The sequence below is a fragment of the Acipenser ruthenus genome, chromosome 38, assembly GCF_902713425.1.
Source record: "Acipenser ruthenus chromosome 38, fAciRut3.2 maternal haplotype, whole genome shotgun sequence".
NCBI lineage: Eukaryota > Metazoa > Chordata > Actinopteri > Acipenseriformes > Acipenseridae > Acipenser > Acipenser ruthenus.
Genome location: NC_081226.1, coordinates 1,882,258 through 1,897,350, shown reverse-complemented (window position 1 = coordinate 1,897,350; position 15,093 = coordinate 1,882,258). Strand labels below are relative to the sequence as shown.

Here is a 15,093-nt window from a genome sequence, read left to right as displayed (position 1 = left end):
AAATGCAACTGTTATCTGAAGTATTTTAAAATAATTTTATGCAAATGTATATCCCATTTATAACCTTAATTACTTTCCCCTAAAAAGAGCTAACATCTAACATGCCAGCTTTAATATACATGCAATTTCCACAGACGTGCCAATTAACTAATAGTCAAAACCAACAATAATGACTAATAATTGTGAAAATAGTGAAACTAACTACTACTAATTAAGAAATTAAGTGAATAATAGACACAAATAAATTCGGACACAAGTACCAAAAACCTGACAGTTCTGCAATTATAATTGTCTAATTAACAAGGTTTAGGAATACACTTGTGCATGATGGAATCTCAAACAGGCTTCACATTTACTGCATGCAAAATGATCTTCACCATAGATTTAAATCTGCAAACCATTTACAGGTTGTTGCTTTGGCACCAGAGTCTAAATATCTGCAGTTTTATGATTCCAGGTCAAGGAGTGCGGCTCAGTGGTGGCAGCGATCTCTGCTCTGGGAGAGTTGCGTACAATAGCAGAGCGCTCTCTAGTGGCGCCGTGTAACCTATGTTAGCAGTTATTGGTTGGTCTGTTAGGAGAGAGCAGTTTCACAATAGCAGCCAATACATCGCGGTGTATTCAAACAGTTGCTTTAACAGTTTTACGATTTTGGTGTGTGTGTGTGTGTGTGTGTGTGTGTGTGTGTGTGTGTGTGTGTGTGTCTCTCTCTCTCTCTCTCTCTCTCTCTCTCTCTCTATATATATATATATATATGTAATTACAACTTCTGTATTTTTGTAATGTAAAGTTAGTGACACTTTTTTTTGGTTTAGCATCTTGTCATATTTGTCAAGTTATAAATAGTCCATATTTCTTTTTCTAATACAATCGTCACAATCAGTTTTAAAAAGCCAAAAATTACAACAAAAATATTACTTATCACACATGTGTTGATCACACAAATCCATATTTGAAAAAATCAATTTGCAGCCACCGCACTGATAATGCAGGCTGGCCTTTTTGGACCTCCAGCGAGGCAGCTCTGAGCTTGACTCGCTACTGTTAGGCAGCGCTCTCAGCATGCAGGTCGTTCAATAGAAAGCACCACGTAACGCTCTGGAGATCTCTGCCTATTGAACGCACCCCTGATCTTAACAAATGGCACGTGTATGGGAGTAAGTGTAAACGTGTGTACATGTCTGCTGTTTGATGTTATACATGTTAGAAGGTAGGGCCCTCAAGTGTATGTTTGCATAGAGTCCAGTGATGGGTTAATCTGGCCCTGTCCCTCGCTCCCTCCATTCCAGCCATGTAAGAATGTGGGACCCTGATTGGTTGACCAACCAATTATTCAATATGGTCATTGATTCAAGGCAGGTGAATATAAAAGGACAGTGTCCACCTCATGCAGGTGAAGAAGTACACATGAGGCGAGTTGCTGGTCCCTAAATACAAAGTGCTGCAGTCTGTCTGTCTGTCTGTCTGCCTTAAGGAAACCTTTTATATAAGTTTAATTTTGTTTATTTATTATCTTTACAAAATAGCAGGGAACATGAAGCCTCATGAAACACTGAACTTATTATTTCATTATTATTATTCACTGTTTAACACACAGTGAAAGTTTATTTAACTTAATGAATGCAAAACACAAAACTATATTTACCTTAATCACCAATGTGGAAGAATAATATTGTAAATGTACAGGAAAATATGAAAATGATTTAACAAAAAATTATGAAACATAATACTGTCTTGGAAAAACACAAAATAGTCCTGAGGCTGATGGATCTATGAGATCTCTATGTCATTTGTTAACATGATACTTCATTTATCAAATAACCACGTCCACGGGTAAATGTATTAAGTAATCAGAAAATGTATAAAGTTACCAGCTGCTGGATCCGTTTATAAAATGACAGAGGAAATGTTGGTTAATAGAGTGTAAATATATAAAGATAAAACGTCAGGTAGGCGAGGTTGTGTAAAGAGATATTTCTGCTCGTATAAAGGTTTGATTTCTCTCAAATCAGCAATACGAGGGAAGATGAAATAATCTTTACTTCATTGATTCTAGTTTCTTTTTTTAACGTTATAATATTTTTAAAATGTCTCCAAATATAAATATGAATATTTCCCAATACACTTTTATTTTTCCAGACATAGTTTTGTTTTCAGCATTTAAAATATGGTAAGAATCTAATGTTCTGCTGATAACTTTCTGCATCGTTGTTTGTTTCTACACACAGCAGCTCCTTTCTACCTGAACAATATGCGTGTTATAACAACAGGATATGAGCAGGGAAGTGTTTATTATAAGTTACTGCTTAATCAAAACTAGGACTACGACTAATAATAATAATAATAATAATAATAATAATAATAATAATAATAATAATAATAATAGCACACATTGTACCGTTACAAAAAATTATACCTATTTTATAATCTCTGTCTCTCATAATGTAAATACAATTTCACAGATCCACAACAGATTTTATCTATAAATGACTGAATAAGGTTGACTTTACAAATACATAATTTCACAATTTAAATTTAAAAAAAAAACATAGTTAAAATTAATGTGCACGAGCAATAGCCAGATGTCTTTGTTAATCGAGCTTGAAGAATTAAGTAGCCTGTGTCTTAAATTCGAGTACAGTATAGTGATACGAGCATTAAAATCAACAACAAAAGACAAGACTACCTGAGTACACAAACAGCAATGTGACTGACTGCCGAGAAAAGACGAACAAAGACGTCACTGCCCAAATACACAAATAGCAACGTGACTTACTGCCGAGAAAAGACGAACCAAAACGTCACTGACCGATCTAGAATCATCCATGACGTAGAGGCAGCCATTTTGAAAATAGCGTGATAATCTTAATGAGGAATTTGAATGGAAGCTTTTACATTTTCAGCGTTTCGTTATTAGGCTCAGTTTTAACAAACAGTACCAGCTTGGACAGATCGGAAGTGCTGACCAGACCCCTGTATTTTTCGACGTGCCAAGCAATACCACAGTTCACAAATTGAGAGAAAAACAGGTGTGAGTAATCACGAGTGGAAATGAGAAGCAGCACATCACTGTAATTGTCTGTGATAGCAGACGGTCACAAACTGCCTCCATATGCGTAATTGAGGTTGTGTCTTTGTAAATTATTAGTTATTTGATGTTTTATTTTTTCCTCAAATTGAGGGTGGGAAATTTGTTCTGCGTCTTAAATTTGAAAGAATACGCTATCTATATTACACCAACATACACACAATCTAGTCTGGCAAGTCTTCATTCCAGTTTTCACCTGTCCCTCACCTTTACAATTGAGTACCAATTAATGGCAATTAGTTTCCACAGCGAGTGTTTTAAAAGCCGACTGGAAGCGGATTTTCCTCTCATCCAGGACGCTGCCGTTTTTACTGCCGTGTTGCTGTACCGATCCAGAAACTTAAATTGTCTTTCAGCTGTCCCTGAAGAATATCCTGTAACACAAAACTGAAACTGAGCTTTCTGAAAAAAAATGTACAAAATCTGCATACACAAATGTATTTGAAAATATTCAGAACCCCCTTCAATACTTAGATCCACAAACAAGGCTGTTGTTATACACGCGTGTTGGCTGTTTGATTAGTCAATAAAATATACAAACAAATAAAACATTTCATTGTATTACCTGTTCACCAGAAAACAGGGATTGTGACCCTTTTGTCTTCTCCAGATCCACACAACGTTGTGGTATCTGAACCCAGTATAAAATGCATGTTTCAGGAAAACAATGTAGGATTCTCACATTGTTTCATTCTTCTTATTAACTGGAATATGATACTAGACAATGAATGATAACATATAAGGGCGAGGGCAATTTATTTATTTACCGACTTTCAACCTCTTTAAATAGATGTACAAATAACCCTCACTACTTTTTGTAATAGGCCGTTTTAACAGCTTGCCTACAGGATATTGGCAGAGGTTAGTGCTGCAATGTGTCCGCTAGGTGGCACCAAAACACTGTTCAAAGTTTTTACATCCCAAAGGTCAGACTAATACATCCTGTTTAGCTGCATTAATTGCTGCATTGATCAGTGAAAAAAGAGAAGTAATTAGGCTTCCTTTGCATGCGATCAAAACCTTTTGTTAACCTCCTCACTCAACAGCTTCCTCATTAGAAAGTATCAGAACTCCCTCACATCTTTTTCTGATATGGCAGGGCACCTTGCTGATCTTGTCGAAACCACAATACGAATTCACTCTATTGTTAATATGAGCTAATCTTATATTGCTGCTCTTTCAACTAAGCTCAATGTCCTTTGGATAGGACAGGAAGTGTGTTGTTTGAATAAACAAAGACAGAAACTGACGTTTTAAATTACCAACCCCACACTGCTACTTGTCACTAATGACAGTTTTGCTCATTTCACATCTATAGACTACTGCACTGTGGCAGCATAAACTGTTCACTGCTCTGTATATATATAGAACAAGCATGACTACAAACAAAACAGGAATAGGCAGGGCTTCATTTTGTTGCTTAATAATGGATCATTTAAAAGCCTTTCAGTCAGTATGTGATTGTAACACAATACAAAAATGAACCAGAGAGAAGTGAATCAGACTTGTCAGGTGCCCAGACTGTTATAACACAATACAAAAATGAACCAGAGAGACAAGTGAATCAGACTTGTTAGGTGCCCAGAGTTTTATAATGAAGGAAATAAAGATGTTTAGGTGGCAGCCTTACTGACAGGATCCTTTATTGCTCTCTTGAACTCTCTAATTTAAAAAACGTCTTCTTGCTATCTTGCTTCATCAATGGCATATTATTTACTTTTATTTTAATTATCATGTGTGACCCAGTGATTTGCAGTGCTCAGGTGTACAGGTGATGCAGGTGCTCCAGCAACGACAGATACAAAGTTTTACGGTTCAAAACAGTTCTTTATTTTCTCTTGGTCTGCTTGAGACCGTTAAATAATAATGCTGGCTCTACACAACAATGTGTTTTGCCAGCGTATAAACCACCGGGTTCAGTCCTGAAATAATAATACAAAGAACAACACACAACACAGACACTTCTCCTGACAGTGAGTGCTCTGAATGCAGGTGCGGAGCAAGGTAATACAGTGACAGTTGTGCAGTGAAGTCCGGGCTTGATGCTGGCCTGTAGCGACAGCTCCCGGTTCGTGTTAGCCGTCTAACAGTGACAAACACACAGTTAGTTTCCACAAACAAACAAAACACTTAACACTCACCATACGCTTTTCACAGTCCGTTTCCTTTCTCGCTCATTCTCATAACCACATCAAAGGAACAGATTACATCATCACATCCCCAATTATACCCTTAGTCACGCCCCCTGCGATAGCTAGTCCAATCATGTCTCGTCTAATCCATGACTGACACATCGCCTACCGCTTTCGGGCGATGACTTCGGCATCGTGACTCCGCCCCCTTCCTGGCTGGCTGGCTTCCGACTGATCCTGGAATGAACTGCCAGACCAACCAGTACGAGGCACTCTGTTCCTGTCATACAGCACCCTCACAGATCGGGAGGGAGATTGTTGTCTAGGATTCATTTGCTCTCTGTCACACCATGTCACCATGAGGTTCAGTGAAAGAACTAACTGAATAATAATATTTAGATGTTTTCCAAGATGCAGTTTGTAATTATCTGTTAACTGTTGTTGCTTCGCTCCCAGAGTCTCTAAGTGCAGTTTTGTGATTTCAGGACATAGAGCAGTGCGGTTAGGCGGTGACAGCAACCTCTGCTTTGGGAGAGTTGAAGTAGTGCATGGGCAGACCTGGGGAACGGTCTGTGATGCTGACTTTGACTGGCAGGATGCAGAGGTTGTTTGTCGGGAGCTGAAGTGTGGAATTCCTAAAGAGGTGCTGGGAGGAGCCCCTTTTGGAGAGGGGCAGGGTACGGTCTGGTCCGAGGAGATGCAGTGCCAGGGAAAGGAGCCCCAAATCTATAAGTGTTTGACTTCAGCCAGCAAGAAGCAGAGCTGCACACACAGGAACGACGTGGGCCTTGTCTGTTTCGGTGAGTCTATAACTTTGTTTATTAACCCGGGGCCATAAACATTATGGGTGGATATCAAGCAAGTCATTTAGACAAATGTTTCAATGAGAATTCTTTATTAAAGTCTTTACAATGTGGGCTCTGTGATTTTGCTTTAGGAGGCTCAAATGTAAAAGAAAGTAAGACATGCAAAGTGAGAACTTTTTTTAACCAGATAACATGTTTATATTATATGTATATGTCCAATACAATCCAAGAAGCTTAGCATACCATGAAGCATTTTTATATACATTAGATACATTAGAGCCAATTTTTTAAATAGAAATTGACCAGCTTGATACCGCTAGCTGAATGCTGCTTCATTTTCGGCAAGCCTGTTTTTGATCATATACCCGAGGGTGTGAGGGATTGGGTTGTTCTAGATGAGTGTCACTCTTCAGAAGTCTGTAATTAAATTAACTGATGCATAATTATTAGAAAGCTAAAGAAATGCATGCCCACCAATCATACCCTTGCAGCCAATATTACAACAACATAGCAACCCTTTTGTGATTGATAGCTAGAGTAAAGCAAACCCCATGTCCTGGTTCTCTGCTTGTGCTGTGCCCTGCTCACACTCTGCTGCCCTGTGTGCAGGGTACACTGAGTACAGGCTGGTGGGTGGCCCGGACTCCTGTTCTGGTCGAGTGGAGCTGCAGTATGATGGTCAGTGGGGGACGGTCTGCGATCGCTATTGGGATCTACAGGACGCCACAGTTCTCTGCAAGCAGTTGAATTGTGGGTACGCTGTATCAGTCCCGGGACAGGCCTGGTTTGGTGAAGGCAGCGGTGATGTACGGACTGATATATTCGACTGTGATGGCAGTGAGACACACATATCAAATTGCTCCATCTCTGCATGGGGACGAGGTAACTGCACTCATAGCAATGATGCAGGAGTGAATTGTTCAGGTGAGTAGTAACCACTCTAATGGGTGGAAGATTGAATAGGTAACTTAACATCCTATCTGCTAAACATATCTCGGTATTCTAGGTATTCAGATCTTCTACTGCCATCTGGTGGGATTGTAAATTAAATCAATTTACTGTTACAGTATTTTTTTATACCCATTAGTATTGATTAACTGTTACCATATTTGGGGTGTATTAGATGTGTGCAGTTTATGATATTTTATACATTATGTATGCTTACAAATAAAGCAAATGGTCTCACATTTAAGCTTATATAGTTTGAAATGCTATTTACACTTTTAATTAAATTCTCAATTATCCATGTTGGTTCTGAGTTCTAAAGCACCAATACCATAATGAGTTTATTCATTTCTCTAAAAAGCTAAATCTCTGAATAGCTTTGAGCTTGCTACAGGTGGAAGAACAGACAGTGCCCAAACAACAGAATTACTCTGAAACCATGTTTATGTTTTAACTGATTCAACATACAAGATAACAAACTGTAGACTGATGTAGAAGCTGTAGATGCAGTAAATAATGGTGCTGTTCCTTCAGCTCTGACGTGTTTCATTCCCCCCCTGCTCACTCTTATTATCTTCAGGTCCATTGCTACCAGCACAAGCAGGTCGAGTCGGGCCTCTACCAAGTAAATGCAACACCAGTAATGAAGGGACCACGCTCTGCTCAGGTTAGTGCAATTCAAACTCTTGTGTTAATAAATTATTTCAATGTGACTATACTGACATTACTGGCATGGGTACAGTCTGTGACAAGGATTCTTATCTGAAAATCGGCACGCATTATCATAGGGTTATTATTTATATTATTACTAACTGATTCTGTGCCTAAGCTGCAGTGATTGTGTTATTGATGTGTGCTTGTGATTCTGTCCCCCTAGATCACACGGCCCTCAGGCTGGTTGGGGGAGGAGGTGCCTGCGCTGGGAGGGTGGAGGTTTATCACAACGGCTCCTGGGGGACGGTCTGCGATGACTCCTGGGACCTGGCAGATGCTGAGGTGGTGTGTAAGCAGCTCCAGTGTGGGACGGCACTCAACGCCTCAGTGTCAGCCTCCTTCGGCCAGGGGACCGGACCCATCTGGCTGGACGAGCTGCGCTGTCAGGGGAACGAATCGACTCTGTGGGGGTGTGACTCAGGAGGGTGGGGGCAACACAACTGCAACCACAAGGAGGACGCAGGAGTCGTGTGTTCAGGTACAGGATTGCAATAACTCACTATACCTAACCAGTGGAAACTGAGCCATCTCTATATTAGCCATTAATATGTTAATAGTGGAAACCAAGGCAATATCAATTACTACATAAAATGTATTTAATCTTAGAGGTGGAGCTCAGTGTTTAGGACAGTAAGCAGGGCAGATTACTGGTGATCCTCTAATGATTTCAAACTATTTATACCACCTCTCCAATTTGTAGTTGATTGTATTAAAACGTTTTGTATAAAAAGCTTTTTAATATTGTCTCGCAGCAGTATTGTAATCAGGATAGTTCTGAGTGTCATTCATTGCAGTGCAGTTTTCTTTCACGATTGTATGTTGTTTTGACAGAGTTCAAGGATCTTAGACTGGCTGAAGGCTGCTCTGGACCAATAGAGGTTCTCTACAATGGCACCTGGGGTAGTGTCTGCAGCAACAGAATGACACAGATTACAGCTTCAGTGATATGTCAGCAGCTGAACTGTGGAGAAAGTGTTTCTATTAGAGATGCACAATCCAGGCTGAGTTCTGATTACAAATGGCTTGATGAAGTGAACTGCCGAAAACACGACTCTACACTGTGGCAGTGTCCATCCTTACCCTGGGGTCAGACAAATTGCGAAAACTATGAGGTGGCTGCGATTGAGTGCACAGGTAAAGATCTCCCTCTGTTGTTCCTCTGCTGGTCACCTGATGGCTCAGCAGTTAAAGACCACAGGTTTGAATCCTCCTCCTGAGATAACAAGGACATGCTGCCCCTAGCAAGTTACACAACATGGTAGCTGTGTTATTGGAGGATTCTGTCCTTTCTAAGAGAGGTCCATTTGATGTTCCCTCTTCTTGGTGAATGTTAACAACACTTCTGGAAGCAGAGCAGCGGATAGTGTCCACAGATCCCTGATCAAACCCCTGCACATCAAAGAGGAGAGGCCAGAGCAGGGATGTGTTAAAGTACAGAAAAGCAGGGCCTCTTTAGAATAGAGAGCAGATGAAACTTAAGAGATCCCAATGGAAATATGCCCAGGCCTTATGGAAACCCCTACAGCAATATCTTCAGAATACTTTGCATTCACCATTTCTTGTTTCAGCTCAAAACAAACAAGACACAAAGCAGGAGCATGCTTGAGCAGAGTGTGAATGCATTGTAATTTTTTTCCCAAACACTGAATTCACTTAATTGTTTGTTTTTAACAGTGAAAGAGAAGCCGTCTGTCACCAGCATACCCAAGTCATGCTCTGAAGACCTCACTCAAGAGCACTGCACAGGTTATTTTTTATTTAACAGCGTCTAAAAATAATGCATAAAATTGCAAAAGCATGGCCTTACAGTGACATGTATTGACATTTTAGACAACATTGTCAACGTTTGGCCTTTAAATTTCTGCTGTTAACTAATTTTAATGAGCGGTTCTTATAGTTTCAAATTAATAATTCAACACTGAATTGTGATTGCCTCTGATCTCTGAGACTGGTTACCTAGATTTTTTTCCAGAAAGGGAAATCAAGCCTCTGTCTACTACTCACACAGCAGCCTCTGGGCTGAACTGATTCAGTAAGCCCTGCTGTTTTATTCCAGAGCCAGCAGAGCTGAGGCTAGCTGGAAGCTCAAGTCCCTGCTCCGGACGGGTGGAGGTGCGGTTCGAGGGGTCCTGGGGGACAGTCTGCGGTGATTCCTGGGACCTGAAGGACGCCCAGGTGGTCTGCAGACAAGTAGGCTGTGGGGCAGCAGAGAGCGCAGGAGGGGGTGAGGCTACGTTTGGACAAGGGAACGGCATCATCTGGCTGGATGAGGTGAACTGCAGGGGCAGCGAGATGCATCTGTGGGACTGCCGGCGCTCTCTACTGGGACTCAATGACTGCGACCACAAAGAGGATGCATGGGTTACCTGTGCAGGTGAGAGAGGGGGTTATCTGAGCAGGGGAGATGGGGAATGAGCTGTACTGGGGAGAGGCTCTGTTGTGTTAGGCAGGGAGTACTTGCTTACATTGCAAATATTAACAGTCATTTCATTCTGTTTTACTTCAGACTACACTCTCATAAACATAAACACAAAAGCACAGCTCTAAGGGGAAATGTTTCTTATTGTGTAGCGTTCTGAATTTGGGAGTCGCGTGGATAAATGAAGGGAGGCCTCAGTTAGGGCTTTCCTATGTAAGCAATGTGAATACAGCTTTTTTGCTTCATTTACAGTACAGTACCCAACTGTTTCCAGAAGTGTCTGTCTGTCTTCCTCTCCAACAGAAGCCTCTCCACCCAGGCTGCAGCCACAGAGAGACATGACCATCCCATTGATAGCCTGCATCGTGCTGGGAGCTCTGCTCTTTGTGGTGCTGGTCCTGTTAGCCGGGCAGCTGCAGCACAACAGGATGCTGAGGAGAGGTAGGGAACAAATCCCTTTAAAGAGATGCAAGTTCAGGAAGGTGACACACTCAGGTCCTAATGCGTTGTTCTAGGATTGTATTCAGTAATGCCCTACACCGGCATTTTAAATCTGCAGTGCTTTCCAGACAACACAAATTCACTACCCAGATCCTTTATAGCAGCGATCCTTGTTCTGTGCATCTCAGATGACAATTTAAAAATCATTCTCTTTTATTAATGATCTGGTTAGAGAAAAAGCTTGTCTTGAACCACATGTGCGATACCAGCCTGCTGCAGTAGGGGCAGCAGAGGACACAATCTTGACAAGATCTGTCATTAATTAAAAAGCTGTTTAAAATGGCAGTTTTAAATAAAGAAAAGAAATGGTGTTCTTGCACTGTGGATCACTGAAGGCTGTGCTGTTCAGTACAGTGTGTGCAGAGCTGTGTCACTGTGAATGAGAGCCTGTTTCCTCCCATAGGGATTGCTGAGGAGGAGCTTGACCCCTTCCATGAAGCCGTTTACGAGGAGATTGAGTACAAACTGGCCAGACAGGGAACCTATGATGCGCCCAGGAGAGGTGAGTAAGAGGGGAGGGGGAGTGGAGAAAGAGAGAGCCAACACACACATCACACTGCCACACAATCCACAAACATGACTCAAAGCAGCAGACTTGTAAACCTCTCACCACAGGAAACACTACAAAGAGTGGGAGACAGTCAGGAACAGAGCAGCAAACAGTAGATAATATGTAGTTACTTAGGGTGTAGATCACAAAACCACTGTTTAATTTCCTATCCTGAATTCAGTAATCCAAACATTGAACAACAGCTACAATAGTAGTCAGTGTGCAACAAGTAGCAGGTAGTGAATTTGCAGAGTGAAAGCAGGCAGCACTAACCCTGTCTCCTGTTCCAGGGAGTTTCCTTTCTGATGAGCTGCCCTCTGACTACGATGATGTGGAGGACAGTGAGGGGAACCCCATCCCAGGTAAGGGGGGGCTGTGTTACAAACCTATGAAGAAACAATTCTCTCACCTGTATCACCGATTCTGTTCTCTGTCTGGTTTAGGTGAAGCAGTGCTCTCTCTGGTCTGTAACACTAATGCTGTTCTCTGTCTCTTTTAGGTGAATCGATGCCCTCTCTGGAAGGAGAGACCCCAGGGTACTATGACGATACCGTCCCTATGAACAGTAACCCAGAAGATTTATCAGGTGAGTTCTTGCAGACAAGCCCTGTAGAGGAGCCCTGCACCAAACCCAGTCTTGGAGAAAGTAAATGTTTTCAATCATGTTCCTAATTTAGCTCACGTTTGTCAAACCCTCAGTAACTGCATATTGCTTGTGCAGGTAAGTCCCAGGACTGGGCAAAATCCCCTGCCATGCCTGTTGAGCAGTAGAGTGGGTTTGATTCTAGGGTGCCAAGTAGTTTTTCTGCATTTGATGGGTCAGTCTTAATGTTATGTAAACAGTTTTATTAAGCACTCTCAACCCTGTAACTCTGTTAGTGGACAATAGGAGGGAGTTAATATGGTGTGGGTGAAAGCAGGTCAAACTCCAGAGCTAACCTTGATTCCTGTTCCTAGGAAGTTTCCATTCTGACGAACTTCCCTCTGGCTACTATGATGTGGAGGACAGTGAGGGGAACCCCATCCAAGGTAAGGGGGACTGGAGTCTATAGTGGGGAGGGATTGGGATGGCCCCTCAGATATCCTGCCCCGCTTCAGCACAGCACACCCTACTGCCCCAGGAGCAGCACGCTGTGGGGGAGCCTGTAACTGCCCCACTCCCACCTCTTCCAGCAGGTGTCACTACCAGGCAGTGGAGTTTGAGAAGTTCTGAATCTCTCAGAAACCACCCATGGCACTCTAATCACACCCATTGCATAAACCAATCCCTGACCCCAGATCTGTGTGAACCCTCCCACTGCGTAAACCCAACCAGTCCCTGATTGTGTGTCTCACTTTGGCAGGTTTTCCCCTCACTCCCCCTGGAGAGGAGAGTGCCCGGGCCACACTGCCCCCTGAAGAAGGACCCGCTGCACCTGACAGGACTGACTACGATGATGTTGGGGAGGAGTCTCCAGGAGAGGGTGGGGCACTGTGAGGCTGGCAGTGTGCCTGGGAGAATAATAGAGGGGCAGCTGGAGCCCCCTAGAGTTCTAGATCTGTAAGAGCGCCATTAACTGTAAACCTGCCAGACAGTTTCACTGCAGTTCCAGCCTTCCTCTGGGATTTCACTGTGAAACTCTGAATATCTAGCAGGCTTCTCATAAAAGTGCTTCATGTAAAAAATGAATGTTTCCCTTTATGCTGCAAAATTGCATCTTGTTACAAACAAGCATCAAATTAGGAAACCATGTCTCGAATGCTAATTGAACATTGAAAAAAACGAAGAAATTATATTTTCCCAAGAAAAATAAATCATCAAATTATGATTGTTGCAAAGCAACCTCAAAGATCAGTATTATATATATATATATTTTTTTAAAAATCACTGTTTCTGGCTACCAAAGTAACTGAAACAGTTCAAAATGTAACTAATAGCCATTGGGTGGGTTTTGGGGAAACACATTGTTATAACAATGGTTTTTGTGTGCACCCCCATCACAATTATGAAGGTATATACAGATTTCCAAAATGTATCCAACAATTTTATAAGGTTAGAATGTGTAAAGGAAATTCGCTTGGCAGTCTGCTGTCTGTGTATTTTGTGTCTGTTTTTTCTAGCAATGTCTCTTCTGGTCAGATTGTCTTTTAAATCCAGTCCATAGTCTTTAAATACAGATTGTGTTTTAATAGGGGTCTGTGTTCCCTCTTTCAGCCTGTAATTGTGGTGGTGTGCAGTTTCAAAGGGGATCTGGTTTGAAAAAGGATTGTTTTGAAATTCTGTTGTAAAGTTTGGATTTACAGAATTCCTGTAGCCCAACTCTTGACAGTTACCCTGTTTGTAATTCATTTGGAGCTCGGTGTGCAGATAAAAAATGATTTCTATATTAAAATGTTAGTTTGTTTTTTATTATTTGAATATATCTATTCTGTTTTAATGTACCATTTCTAAACGTATAGCATTTCTTGCAGAGTGTGCAATGGCTTGAAGGCTGTATTCTATTTTTAAACAATAAAGTCTAATTTAACATCCGGTGGATGGCATGTGTTTTTGTTGTAAAAATGGTTAATGTAATACACTGAATGTATTCAAGGTTCCTTTAACTGTACTTACTATGTATGTGCAACAGCCTGCAAAAAAAGGATGCACTCTGTCACAAAAAATAACTGGCCAACAGTTTTGCATCGTCCTACAGAATTAACTCCTTTTGCTTCAGAAAGTCGAATGAAACCTGCTGAATAATGTTATGTTGACATATTGACTTACATACCGCTTTGTTGTTTTCAATATACTCAAGTCTCAGTTCTAAAATTCTAGGTGATGCAAAACCTTTGACCATAGCTGTACATTCACTGAGCAAGTTTCACCGATACCTCTTTCCCTGACAGAACATTTTATGAGACAACTTCTCTTGTTGAACACTTTATTACTGGAGCTCTGGCATAACTGGCTGAGCCGCTGAATTACCAACTGAAGAATCGAGGGCGCAGCTTTAAAGATACAAACTTGAGTATTCACTGGCCCTTCCTATGTTAAACACACAACAGGCTAAATATTTCCTTAGGTATGGTGACACGTCATAACCCTCGGTCTTTGGTCACATGGGAAAGCAGTTTTGATCTCACTGGGAGACTAATCTTGTGAGATTAAGAGGAGGCAAGATTTCAATTAAAAAAATGTCAGATCTGAAGATGTAACAGCATTTCTAAATGCATGCTGTGATCTTTATTGCAATATAATTTATTAGTATACAGTTATTTGTAAACTAGCAGGAAACAGTGCAGACAAATTTTTTTTTTTTTTTTTTTTTTAATATCCACAAGCTACTGTTTCTCAAAGGGTTTTCTGTCCGGCTAGATGAATATTTGAATGCTTTTCAGTTATGATTACACAAAGATTTGAACAGAACAATATAAAGTTGCCTTTTCTTTTTCCTGCGGCAAAGCAGGAGAAAAAACACTCTACGTTGGCGACCAAAATCTAAACTCAAGGATCCACCTGTTTATCTTATTTTATATTCCTTGGATTATTTTTCTATATTCCTTGGAAAACACATGTATTAAATGATGTATTTTATAAACACAGCAGGTGAGTGTTTAATATGTTTAAGACACAAAATAATGAATTCCCTTGACAAAGCAGACATGAAAACATGTTTTTTTTTTCTTTTGAGTATAGTTTGACACACGTGGACATATAAAGGTGAGCTTTATGAAAATCTAAAGCCTTACATATAGATGGAATACACACCTTTACTACAGACAAGCTCTTAGGTATATTTTAGGAAATGTAAACGTTACAGCAGCCATTGTACAAGTCAGATATTAGAAAGAGATAGCGAGGCTGCCTTGGTGTCCAGATTAGTAATGATAAACACAGTGGTTAAGTGCTTGCACACACATGAAGCCTAACACGACAGTCGCCACAAGACATATTAATAAATTAATGAATTGTCTTT

At 40.9% G+C, this 15,093-nt stretch overlaps 1 protein-coding gene across 1 annotated transcript in view; it reads left to right on the top strand.

The window, feature by feature from the left end:
* Positions 1–11,180, top strand: part of LOC117433610 (antigen WC1.1-like) — a 47,251-nt gene extending 36,071 nt beyond the window's left edge. Inside the window, exons 16-24 of the mRNA XM_059008832.1 lie at positions 5,706–6,020; positions 6,636–6,950; positions 7,552–7,638; positions 7,849–8,163; positions 8,517–8,819; positions 9,360–9,431; positions 9,742–10,059; positions 10,408–10,545; positions 11,009–11,180. Coding sequence (XP_058864815.1) covers positions 5,706–6,020; positions 6,636–6,950; positions 7,552–7,638; positions 7,849–8,163; positions 8,517–8,819; positions 9,360–9,431; positions 9,742–10,059; positions 10,408–10,545; positions 11,009–11,115 — 1,970 coding nt within the window. The 3' untranslated portion in view covers positions 11,116–11,180. The remainder of the gene's footprint in view (positions 1–5,705; positions 6,021–6,635; positions 6,951–7,551; positions 7,639–7,848; positions 8,164–8,516; positions 8,820–9,359; positions 9,432–9,741; positions 10,060–10,407; positions 10,546–11,008) is intronic.
* The last annotated feature ends 3,913 nt before the right edge of the window (positions 11,181–15,093 follow it).